Source organism: Drosophila rhopaloa, unplaced genomic scaffold (genome assembly GCF_018152115.1).
Source record: "Drosophila rhopaloa isolate 14029-0021.01 unplaced genomic scaffold, ASM1815211v1 contig_163, whole genome shotgun sequence".
Taxonomy (NCBI): Eukaryota; Metazoa; Arthropoda; class Insecta; order Diptera; family Drosophilidae; genus Drosophila; species Drosophila rhopaloa.
The window spans coordinates 15,706,907-15,719,252 of NW_025335043.1; the positions used below are offsets into that span (position 1 = coordinate 15,706,907).

A 12,346-nucleotide genomic window follows, 5' to 3' on the forward strand; every position below is an offset into this window, starting at 1 on the left:
TGCGCGCATTAATCGCAGCTTCTGATCTAGGATTACGGTAATAAAAGCTCTCTCACGGATTCTCAGCTTCTCAGGCTCTCTCAATGATTCTTATCTTTTTAGGCTCTCTCTTTTCTTCTTTTTTGAGCGGGATATTTAAAAAACACAATGATTTTACGAAATGAGAAATAAGTTATTTAAATTACGTTAGCTAATTACATCAAGTGAGAAATTAATTATTTGGAATGTAAAAAATGCCTATCAATTATAAATAGCTTAATAAAAAAGGTGGTTATATCTTTCATTTAACCTTTAAAGTTTATAACAGTAAACAATATTAATTAATTTATTTTTAAGGATCAGTGGACAATTTTAAAGATGACTTTAAATATTTATAACTAGTGCAAGTTTTAAGTTTACAATTGTAGTACTAAGGATGCCAAGCCAAACAGATTTAAATCTCATTTTATATCTTAAATTTTAAGGCTATCATATTTTTTTAAGACAGTGCAGTTTTTAAAGTTAGTGGCATATTAATTACCCCAAAGCCGCTCAATTTGATTTTTCCTTGTTGTTCTTTTTGTATCATCTTTAAAACTACTTTAGTTGAATGTTGCTAATACCTCTACATATGACCTTTTCGCGAAATGGGCAAAATGATTTAATAGTTGTTTTAATGCAAATTAGTTAAGTACCGTATCCCAAACTCCAATTATTTCCGCAGTGTAGTCATATTCCATCGCAGCAGTCGACCGGCACCAGTTGACGGTGTCCAATTTGCCTTTTCGGCCATCTCAGTTATCAGAGTGCGCGTTTTAATGAGTTCGAGTACGTTTTATGAGCGAAAAACTCTTGAGAAATCGGAGGAACCACAACGCACCAAAGTGGAATGCACACAAAAATGTTAGAATCTCGCCGCGGCGATAAAACTTTCGCGAGTAAAGGCCGCAGTCGAAAAAGGCACATTCACAGGCACTCGACTCGCAAGATCTCCAGACCAGAGCTCATCACAATCAACTGGAATGGCGATGGCATGATGGTCTTATGATGATTGTGATTGGTGTCGCCTCACCTGGAGCCCTTCACCCCCTCGCACCGCATTTCACCTGGCTTTTACTTTGTTTTTTTCTGGTCTGGCACGTACGCAAAAGCCTCGAGATGCAAAGATACGGAGGCACAAAACCACCAGAAATACGTGGCATGTGAAATATGTGCAGAATGGCTGAGGAAAACGCCGTGGAATTCATGAATGAATGTCATGTGTTCTGGCTAAAGCGAAATATGAATGAAATGGGGGAAAGATGGGGGAAATTCGCACAAGAGCTTAAGCGGATTTGCCGGGAAATCTGTGGAAATGAAATAAACCACCGCTTCACAAAAGTAGACAAGGGGTTTACGTACGGTTTCTAGAAGTTCGTAAAGCATATTTTCAGGCGGTTATCTGGCAAACAGCATATAAAATTAGTTTTTCCTTTAATTGCAACAATTATAAACTTACTCCTCACATTACCCATGATATCCTTATAACATCATGCATATTCCTTCCTAAAAACTATTTATTTTCGTAAACCTAGTTACACTTGGGTGCTCAATCAAAAATATAAAGATCATAGATAACAGGCCGACAACATAGTATACCAAACCCATTTGGCAAGTCCAATACAAAACATTCAAAAACCTCAAAAATTCTTCAAGTGCAAAATGTCTACCACTCCTCCGGAATCAAAAATGCCAATATTTGTTAATCTACAAACAAACGATGGCGTTGTCCATACAGTGGACATTCGATTGGCACACCAGTTGGGGGAAACCATTTGCGGTATTATGAGAATGGAGGAAGGTTGTTACTCGTTTGACATTATTCCTTTGCCGAGGATCAATGGTGAAATAATGGCATTTATAATCAAGTGGTGCACTTTGGTGCAGGATCTCGAAGACAATGTAATGACTAGGAGCAAAGAAATTTTCTTAAATCTTCTTAAGAAGGATATGGCCCAACCGCATTTCCTATTGCAACTCCTTAAGGCGTCGGATTATCTTGGAATGGAAAATTTCACGGCGGTGGGAGCGAAACTTCTGGCAGAAGCCATTAATACCTGTCGAAATAGCGAGGAGATTTGTTATCGTTTCAACGTAGACAGGGATTAACAATAATTTGTGATGTGCCAAGAATCAGAATATCTTACAATTATAATTTTTTCTTCTCAGGAGATCCGTAGTTTTTTAGGGGTAGAAAAAGTCCATCCTTAAGAATCTGTTTTGTATTTTGTTTCTACTTAAAAGCGATCCCTCAAAATTGTAAGTAACTACAAGTATTACAACATCATATCCCGTTTTAATATTTTTATCTCCATAGATCCGTATTGGCTTTAATACAGAAAACTATTTTCTGTCAGTAGTAAGAAACGCTGTAATAAATTTGTATAAAAAACACTTGATAATTTTTGTAAGTAATTAAATCTTTATTAAATCTCAATTTTTCGGTGATTATTATTCAATATTTTTCTGGTTTTTCTGTTGTTTGTGATCTCGGTTTTTTGTTTTTGCCAAAACTCTCGCTACGCTTATTCCGCTACAATTCTTAACTTCTTTACTCGTACGTACTTAACCCTTTTTCGCATTTGCAAATTTTCACAACTTTTTCTGTGGTTTTTCATTGTTCGGCCTTGGCCCAAAAACTCTATGCTCCAATCGCTTCGTGGTGTTCTTATTTATTGCTATAGATCTTTTGTATTTTTCTCGTTTTTATTTTGGTTTCCGCAACTGCAGAAATTGGCAAAGATGTGTCGAAAAATAGGGAGTAGGAAGAACCAATGGCAGAAGAACGAAAACTGGTGGGGATCGAGGAGGAAAGGCCCTGCTGTAATACGAAAGTCGGTTCTAGATAGCAGACCTATCGCCTATCGTCTATCGAATATCGCCTATTGCATATCGCGTAAATCGCATGCACATTTTGCTCGGGGAGTTCGAAGGGGTCGAGAAACCGACGACGCCTCTGGCTCTTCTGCTCTAATTCTCGTGTATCGTACACTATAAATCGCTCCATAGAAAAAGTGTAAACTATGCTATCCCATATTGATAGAGTTGTATAGCTTCGGCTGCTTCATCTCATATAAATAGGTGTATACATAAATGAATATATACATATATATTCTGCCTTTTGTATAGTCATTAATATGTATAATTTATTTATTCCGTTTTTATATATATTTGTTATATGTATATATGCAATTTATATTGCTTAACTTTGACAATGCAACGCTTTGAAGCAAGAGGCAGACATAGAGAGAGATTCAGATTCAGATTCGGATTCGGATTGAAACGAGGGACTGCTATAGTTTTCGATCCGTGGATTATCCAATACCGAAAAGGTTACAAGTCCCCCTGTGTTCGGTTAGAAGTATGAAACTTGCAAAGGAAGCGCCACTGTACCATTAAACTAATGTCCATGGGGTAATCCCATAATCGGGGGTTTTCGAAATAAGTTGCTTCGTTTAATTTATATGCTGTGTCTGTATCTGTATCTGTATCTTACTAAGTGTCCTTTGAAACGGAGTTCATTACGTTACGTGTTAGTTTAACATTAGTTTTAGTTTTAGTTTTACTTTTACATTTACTTTACGTCTTTATGTTTAAATATTCACGAGCACGCGCGAGCATTTCAATTTGCATTTGCTTCAAAATTTACAATTTTCTGATTTTGTTTTCGTTTTGTTTTTTGGTTTTTGGTTTTTTTTTGTGTGGAAATTTCCATATTTTCTTTTTGGTTAAGTTTACTATGTGGAATGCTTGAGTAAAAGTTTCAGTTTCCGCTTTTCCCTGCTTTTACAAAATAAATATTCATTATGATGTTGTTCCATCTTGTTCCGAACTCTGTACTCTGTCTCTAAAAAGTTTTAGGTTACGTGACTTACGTCTTAAGTTGTAATTTTTCTTTTACTTGTTCTCCTCGCTAAAAAACTTCGTTCTGGGTCCAACTTGCTTCAGTTTATTTTTCCTGATATTTTGTTGCCATTTATTATTAGAGTTCTTATATACTTTTGGGCTGTATTTGCTACCCATTCTCCTTCAGCTTGAGCATTCTTTTGTCTGCTTTTTTGGGTTTCCTTCCTATCTCTCCACGATAAGTTTTAGATTTCCATGCAATTTTCTTTGGCGATATGTATGTACATGTAAGAAGACAATTGGGAACTTAACAAAAGAAACAACTCAGGCTGAAAACAATAACGAAAACAACAAAATTATTTTTCGTAAACATGTCTTTCGAAAAATTAGAGTTTATTTTTCGGCATTATCGTATATGTGGTAGTTCTAAGTTTAATGTGTTGTTTTGTTTACCTTTAAGCTTTTTACAATAATGTAATTATAAATGTAAAACATAATTTTTCGTTTAGAATTTTGTGTTTTGTGTTTTTCTGTGTTGTTTAGTTGGCTTAATTCAAAAATTAAAAATGTATGGAAAGCAACAGTAAGTGTAAATTAATGCCTAAGCTTTAATGTGAATTTTTCTCAGCCATTTAGATTTCTTTAATGTAATTATTTAATCGAATATCATTTAGTATTTCTCCTTGTTTAATTGTTTAATTTTATATAATATAATACATAATTGCCTTAACTCAAAAAGCGACTTAACATTTCTACAAAAGACGAATTGATATTTTGATTTGCGTTGTGAAGTTGGCTTGAATATCGAAAGAATTTTATTTACACACAATTAACAAATAAAGAAGGTGAAACATAAAGAACTTAAAATTAGAAAACCGAGCGGCATTTCTCGCTATTTATTATCAACAGAAAATTATCAATTATGTTCTTGAATGTGGCCTTTCTTTATATATTTTCCTCACTTTCTCACGTTTCCTCCTCTTTTTTTTTGTGTATTTTTTTACGTTTTATTTTATTTCCTTTTCTATGCCTGGTTTTTTGCGTTGAAAGTTTTCTTTTTTTTTTCTTAGTTTGTTGGCTTAATTTTTTGCTTTTAAATATTTGTTGACAATTTGATGCTGCATAAAATACAATTGTTGCTTGGGTTGCTGTTGTAATTTGCTGGAAAGTTGCTGCCATTGCAATCGTCATGGCCTATGGAATCTGCAAGAGAAAGTTTAGATTAGTTTTTGTTTTAGCCTCGTCCTGGAAATAGAATTAAATGCGTCGAAGTTTAAATGGCGTGTGGCAGTTCAGCCGACCCTAACTCTTTAAGGATAAAGTGCAACCGACCGAAATCCAAAAGCCATTACACACTTCCCCCAGAACAAAAAACGCTGCCAAAAACTGCTGGGAAACCAGAAATGGAAAAACGTTCCAGCCGCCACCGAATCCTTTGTGACTGCATATCGCCGAAATACATTTGTAAGGGACTGGCTGACTGGCTGACTGGTGGCCAAAACTGCACGTGACACTTCACTGGCCATTGGCATTGGCAATTTTTTGCTTGGCTCACTTTTTGGCCATTCGATTTGGCCGCAAGGACACGCCCGCTACATAATTCAGGGCCCTGTACACTGGGATGTCTCAATTGCGAGATTGCTTTGGCACCGAAACACACCCACCCACCCACTGACGACCTCCACCGCCCACCCAGCGACCCACGGGACCAATTTGCAAAACCAGTTAGACACAGAGGTTTTCCTTGGCCACCGAACCGCGAAATACCCTGGCACATGTCAATTACTATTTTAGCTTAATGGTTTAATTGTATAAAAAGACATTCTTTAAGCAACTATAAAAAATAAGAGGCTAAACAGTAAAGTAATGCAATCTTTTTATACAATGGAATTTCCTTTAATCGATTTTATCCCATTTAAAGTGAATACATTTGTACGTTCACCAGCTGTTATTTGAATCCATTAATTTCTAGGCAAATAAATGTCTATTTGAAGTAAAGTCTTGAAGTCTATTCAGAACTATTTTGACTGATATCCTAATTCTTCTGAACTTTACAAAAGCGAAAGTACTTCTTTAAATCACAAACTATTCGGAACTATTTTCCTTCATCCCTTTTTAAACAACCTTGCAGTGTTTCCCCATTGAATTTCGTATGAGTTAGTGGGTTAAAGGCGCTAGATAGCCCCATACCTCGTCAAATGCCGACTGCCCTCGTGGACGGCCATTTCGGAGGACTTGAACTCGTTCAGCTCCTTGCGAATGGCGGCCTTGTCCTTCGGCGTCAGTCTTGTCCACGGCTTGTCCGCCCGCCGATCGTAATCGTGGGCTTGCGTGACCTCGATGTAGTCGTTGAACCGGATGATCTTCTTCTCCTTGAGCTCCTCGACGGTGGGCCGAAAGCTGAGTTTGCGCAACAAATACGACTTTTTCTCCTCCTTTTGCTTCTTCTCCTCGGCGGGTGATTGAGCTGTTAGAAAAAAAGTCAATTATTTATTTGCATTTAATAATATTTAATTTGTGGTGTATTTAAAAGGAATATGTGAACTAAAATCAAGAATCATCAAAGTGGACTTGGCAATTTACGATACGTTTTTGAATGTTCTTAACTAGATACATTTTAATTTGCTTCAAAAAGAATTTATGACATCGCTGTATGAAATTCATTTGAAGAGAACTATGTTCTCTAAAATTAATTGATTTTAATAAAGAAAAACGTGCATTAAATCAAATTAGTTAAGGAATATGTTTAAAATTATGTTTTCCTGATATTAATGGTTTTATTTCTTGGATTATGGAGATCCCTCTGGTTTCTTTGACAATTTCTTGATTTTAATAGCCCTTTTCCAACTAAAATTCCAACTCACTTTTCAAGATGTTGCGCTCGACCAGCTCCTCGGCCGTGGGTCGCATCGACAGCCGGCGGATGAGCCGCGCCCCGATCGCCTCCTTGGACTCCTTGATCTCGTTGTCGTTGACCTGGTGCAGGATGTTGCGGTTGATGAGGTCCTGCTTGTCCGGGCGCAGCTGCAGCTTGAGGGACAGCGACTCCTTGCGGGCCAACTTGGCCAGCCGGGTGTTGTCGTTGTCCTCGTCCCGGTAGACGATGTGGCCATCGCTCTCGTCGCTGTCGCTGCTGCTCTCGCGTATCACAAAGGGCCGGGCGTTCTCCTTGTTCTCCACGGTGCACGGCAATTGGATGTTGAACATTTGCTGCCTGCTGTGGGTTAAGCATCAAAGGCGGCACATTAGGGCACATTAGCATCACGTCATTAGCAGGCGCATTAAACACTACAGACAGACAGACACACATCAAGCCTCAAAACACAACAGTAACTACTGGCAACTACAGGCATTTGCCCATGCATTTCACTCGTCCTTCCTCCTCTGAGTCCTCTAAGTCCTTGCCGCAATCTTGGCCAGGCAATCTGCCAGATTTTAGCCAGCTTCTCACACCTCGCACTCACATGAGCATAAATATCCCTCCTGCATGTGTTAAATTTATTCATCCACGTGCACACGGTCCTAGGTCTTTCGTTATCTCTTTCCACAGTTGCAGTTGAAATATTAGCGCGGAATATAAACATTTTAAGTACCTGGTCTTACGTATATAATCGCATATAAGTGCTGCGGTTTCGCAGACTAATAATAACGAATATTATGGCGCAATGAATTATTCTGTTTTTAAATTTATGACCAACTGCTCAAATACTTTGCATATTTTCTTTTATGGTTATGGCGAATCATTTCTTTGATTCTATCGATGTATATATTTTGTAAGCCAATTGCAAATTCAAGATTCTTTTACTTTTATAACAATTTGGTAATATAAAAAAATGCCACCATTTAAATAAATTCAGGAAATGAAATCCCCTTTCCTAAAATCCCATGCACAACTGTATCATGTCTATCTTTTTCTATTTTTGTCCTTTAAGTTTTGTCGCCAAGCCGAAAAAAAAGAGGAAAATGGGTTTTTCCACCTCTTTATTTTCCTTTACTGCTGCGGCAGTTTGGTTTTCTCCCCTCGTTTTTTTTTTTTATTCTTTTCTCTTTTCGTAAGCGGCACGTGGAGTGCACATCTGGCAGCTCACACACCCGTGCAAATAATATGCAAAACACATGCATATATGTTCGTACGCTCATGTGTTTGACTTTGTACTTAAAGCTGTCGGGGGTTTCACAAGGTTTAAAAAGCCCGGCTCGAATGCCATATCCTGTTGGCTGCTTCCGCCGCACTTTCGGGGCGTTAATGCCAAACACGATTGGATAAAAACTGAACAAAGCCCGGGAGTTTGTAGTGGGGGCCACGCGGCGTATGAGTGACGCAGAACGCGTTCCCTCGGGGGAAAGAAACACTCGCACTCTACACAGTTTCCGAGCAAGTGTCTCCGTGGAAAGTAGAGTGAACATGCCACGCAGGAAGTCACTATCTCTGGTTTAGAGTATAACCATCTTCCACAATTTGGGGAAGTTCATTTTTGATTTCTTGGGTTTTAAAAAGATGTCTTTTAAATCGTGAAATCGTGAAATATGCAGGAATTATTTAATTGAATAAATATTCTAAATTATTCCTGATATGTCATAACCTTTATGATTTAAAGGTTTTTTTTCGTTTAATCTAAATGGTAGTAGCTACTGGTGAAATATGCAGGAATTATTTAATTGAATAAATATTCTAAAATATTCCTGATGTGTCATAACCTTTATGATATTAAAAAGGTTTCCTTTAATTTCCGTTTAATCTACAGGTAAAAAAAAACAGGAATTATTTAATTGAATAAATATTCTAAAATATTCCTATTGTGTCATAACCTTTATGTGCTCCCATATTTCTTTCCTGACACATCGCCGTCACATTGCAAGCGATTTGACCTCCATCAAAATGGCTTTAAAGTGCGACATACCCATAAATTGTGCCCACTCTTACGTTTTCCGATAGAAAGATAGATGTACAGATGGTTAGATATTGGAGGGCGCACAACAAGAAATCGCTTTTTACCAGGCACGTTTCGCAGAGCTGTGCACTGCAGCTATTTTACATATTTTTCCTTTTATTTGATTTTTGTGCGTTATAAAGTGCATAAATTGTTGGCCATATCAGTCATGTGAAATGGGAAAAGCGAAACACTCGAGCATTTGAGTGAGGCCTGTCTTTGTCCTCCACTCAATTTGAATTCCAATTTCAATTTCGATGCACTGGCGGCACACTTGAAGTTTTCATTTCGCCTCTGGACAACTTAAAGGCAAAGTTTTCCTAATGAAAAAACTTGACCTACACCCATTTTTTTTTGTGAAACCCAATTTCTTTTAACGTTCTCATTCTCTGTTTTTTTTTTGTTTGCATATTTCGAATGTGGAAAATATCAAATTAAAACTGGGAAGGAAAATTGTAATTTGAAACAAATTCCTGCTTGAAACGAAACATGCAGGACTCAGAGGGAAATACAGACAACAGTGGCAAGAATAAGACAAAAAGTTCTTACGAAAAAAAATACTACACCCACTCATACACACAGTCGCACACACATATACACACATACAGGCACTGGGGTAATGGAGAGGACTCGAGTGCTGTTGTTGTTGTGGAAAAACAAAAAGAAAAACTCATAAGAAGCAAACAACGAAAATCGCAGCAAAAAAAAGTTAGTAATTTAATAAGAGTACGGTTGTGTGGGTGCGTGATTGTTCGTGTTTCCGTGTGTTCGTGAGTGTACTACCAGTGTTGTAAAGTTGTAAAACTTTCAGTTTTTATTTACCCAAAAAAATAAAACAAAAACTTGTACAAAAATACAGACAGGGTGTTAGAGTGCAGCACAAAGTGCAGGGATACAATGAGAGCATTTTTTGTTTCGTTTTGTGTGGGGATTATTTTTGAAGGACTGCGGGGAGTGTTATACAACTAAGTAGGAATGTAGTGTTATATAACAACATTTAAAACATTTAGAAATAGAGAGAGAGAGAGAGCAGTATGTGGGGGTGCACTAAAAGCATTTATTGTTTGTGTTTTCATGATTTTCACATTACAAATAAATTAGCTAAAATTGTTTACCATAGTCTAATCCGTGGTCGTAGTATTGGCCTGATATTTCGTTACATATTTTGTTGTTTTGGTTGAGATAGTAGTAGTAGTAGTAGATATAGAAGTGGATGGGTTTTGTTGTTGTTCGACACGCACACACAAACGAATCGAATCGAAATTGTATATGAAATAGAACAAACACAGGTTTTCGGGGGGCAGTCGGGGAAACGGAGAAGAGAACAAATTGTTGTTATAGAAAATAGTTCGAGTAATAATAAAAACATAACAAATAGTAGGGTTGGTTGTTGGGGGCTAATATCTTTTTGTGAGCTTTTCTTTGGATTATAATTGGTAAAAAATTGTGATTATACTAGAGAGACAAACATAACTCTTTCTGGGCAGATTAACAAACTTTAGTTGGGTGTTGGAATAAAAAACTACCAAATAACGTGGGAAAGTTATGGGCGGTTAGGGACGTGTTTAACAGGGTCAACAGGGGGAGTTTAGTAAAACAATACAAAATTAAACTACTTAAAAGGATAATTATGCTGTTTAAGCTTAATCAAGGAAATTTCCCACTTGGCTGTTTAGAGGTAAAGGGTTTAAATTGATAAAAAAATATTTTTTTTAAATATGTAACAGTTAATATGAACTGGCATTTCATAATCATTTTTAATTTTTAAATATTTAAGTTGACAACTGACAAATTTGGCATAATTTTTACTTCAAAGTTAACATACATTTTAAAAGGGTCTTTAAATATATTTTAAATTTTCCTTGATTAATCGAGTAAACAGCACTAAGTCCCATGATCGATTTGGTAATCCCGTCTGGTACTCACTTGAGCGAATAGTTGTTGCCCGCCGCATCCTGGCGAATGACCAGAGGACGCTGATTGGCGGAATGTTGGGCCGCTGCTGCGGCGGCCGCCGCCATTGAACCGATACCGCCGTTACTATTTGCCATGGCCGCTGCCGATGCCGCGCTTCCCGCCCCATGATCCTGGGTGGGCGTGACCGGCGTGGAGGCGGAGGTGGGCATGGCCCCGCCCTTCTTCTTCAGCGCCGACTTGAGAGGAACTGCATTTGGTTTGGGCTCTTTGGCTGGAATTTCCTCGACGCGCTGCGTGTCCATCATGCGCACATGGTTGCCACCGTAAGGGGCATACTCGTCGTCCGAGTCAAGCTCATCCTGATCCGGATCGTGATCTAATCAAGGAGTAAACGATTTTGAATTAGTCAGTTTTGGATAGACAAAACATGTGTAATGTTTTTGGGTCGGGTTTGAGGACATTGGAGGGGACTAGCTATTGCGGTGTTGATATTAAGGTGATTACTTTTATGATAATAGTTATTATTAATAGTATGGTACATCAAATATTGTACAAACATGGTTGGAAAAGATTTTCAGAAATTATATTGTTATACAAAATATTGTACAAAGATGGTTGGAAAAGATTTTCAGAAATTATATTTTTTTTATATAATATAAAATTAATTATTTGATTGGTATTTAGTTATTGATATCATAAGCAATATATACAATTAATTAAGGAGCAAAGTACAAGCCACTGTGTTTATTGGCTTGACTATGTAATGTTTTTAGATTTTAATATTCAATTCCTATTAAAAATAGTTTGATTCGCTAAGAATTTTAAGGTTGGAAGTGGTTAAACTACTATTTAAACTAAGAACTTGTATTAATATTTTTATATGAACTTAATATCAACATCCCCAACTAGCATACATTATGAAGTGCGCGTTTTTGTTAATGAGCTGAGGGTTGGCTAATCTAGAAGGGGTTTCCTCGGGTGGGGTTCTCAGGAGGGGTTCGGTTCAGGTGTGGGCTGTGGACTGGGAATTACCATCGTAGTCGTAGTCCTGCTGGTAATCCTGATCGTTGACGGCGCCGGGCCCATGAGGTCGTCCTGCGATGAGCGTGGGACTCGGAGTGGAGAACATCGGGGGCGGTGGGATCGGGCCGATCTCCGAGAGCGGAATCGGCGGCTCCGGCAGTTCGCTGAGCATTACGCCCGGCGGCAGTTTGCCACCCGGATAAGGGGGCGGGGTACTGCCCGGCGGACCACCCACCATTTTTCCATCTTCGCCATCTGATTTAGATCAATTATAGAAAGTTGGTTCGCATTCGAGTTTCGTATTTTTTTCAGTTTTCGTTTTAGCGGAAAGAGGAGAGGTAGTAGACAGATACAGATACAGATACAGATATAGAAAGAAAGTCAGAAAAGAAAGTAAGTGAGCAGCTCTTCCTCGAGTCTAGCCAATGTGTGTGTGAGAGTGTGCATGTGTGCGTGGGTGAGTGACTGTTTAGGTGTGTGAGTGGTTGCTAAGTGTGAAAGAGTTGGTTGTAGGGAAAAGGAAACTGATAGCTTAGTCATATGGACTTAAAATTGTAGAACCCTTGAGATTAATAAAACCACAATTCAATACCTAATGGGATTATTTTTTT

General features: G+C 37.9%; 2 protein-coding genes across 12 annotated transcripts in view; one reads left to right on the forward strand and one right to left on the reverse strand.

Moving 5' to 3' along the window:
- The first annotated feature begins 1,578 nt into the window (after positions 1 to 1,578).
- On the forward strand, positions 1,579 to 2,455 carry LOC123037385 (S-phase kinase-associated protein 1). The gene is made up of 2 exons (XM_044457687.1): positions 1,579 to 2,277; positions 2,336 to 2,455. The coding sequence occupies exon 1, from the start codon at positions 1,681 to 1,683 to the stop codon at positions 2,125 to 2,127; it is 447 nt and encodes a 148-aa protein (XP_044313622.1). The 5' UTR covers positions 1,579 to 1,680; the 3' UTR covers positions 2,128 to 2,277; positions 2,336 to 2,455.
- Positions 2,456 to 4,220: 1,765 nt separating this feature from the next.
- Positions 4,221 to 12,346, reverse strand: part of LOC108053019 (phosphatase and actin regulator 4) — an 82,518-nt gene continuing 74,392 nt past the window's right edge. For 7 of the 11 annotated variants that reach the window (XM_044457678.1, XM_044457679.1, XM_044457677.1 and 4 more), the window contains 6 exons: positions 11,745 to 11,990; positions 10,722 to 11,088; positions 9,911 to 9,940; positions 6,729 to 7,081; positions 6,055 to 6,331; positions 4,221 to 5,067 (listed from right to left, as the gene is read on the reverse strand). In XM_044457678.1, coding sequence (XP_044313613.1) covers positions 5,052 to 5,067; positions 6,055 to 6,331; positions 6,729 to 7,081; positions 9,911 to 9,940; positions 10,722 to 11,088; positions 11,745 to 11,990 — 1,289 coding nt within the window. In that variant the 3' untranslated portion in view covers positions 4,221 to 5,051. The remainder of the gene's footprint in view (positions 5,068 to 6,054; positions 6,332 to 6,728; positions 7,082 to 9,910; positions 9,941 to 10,721; positions 11,089 to 11,744; positions 11,991 to 12,346) is intronic. The other 4 variants (XM_044457680.1, XM_044457686.1, XM_044457684.1 and 1 more) reach the window with 2 other exon arrangements.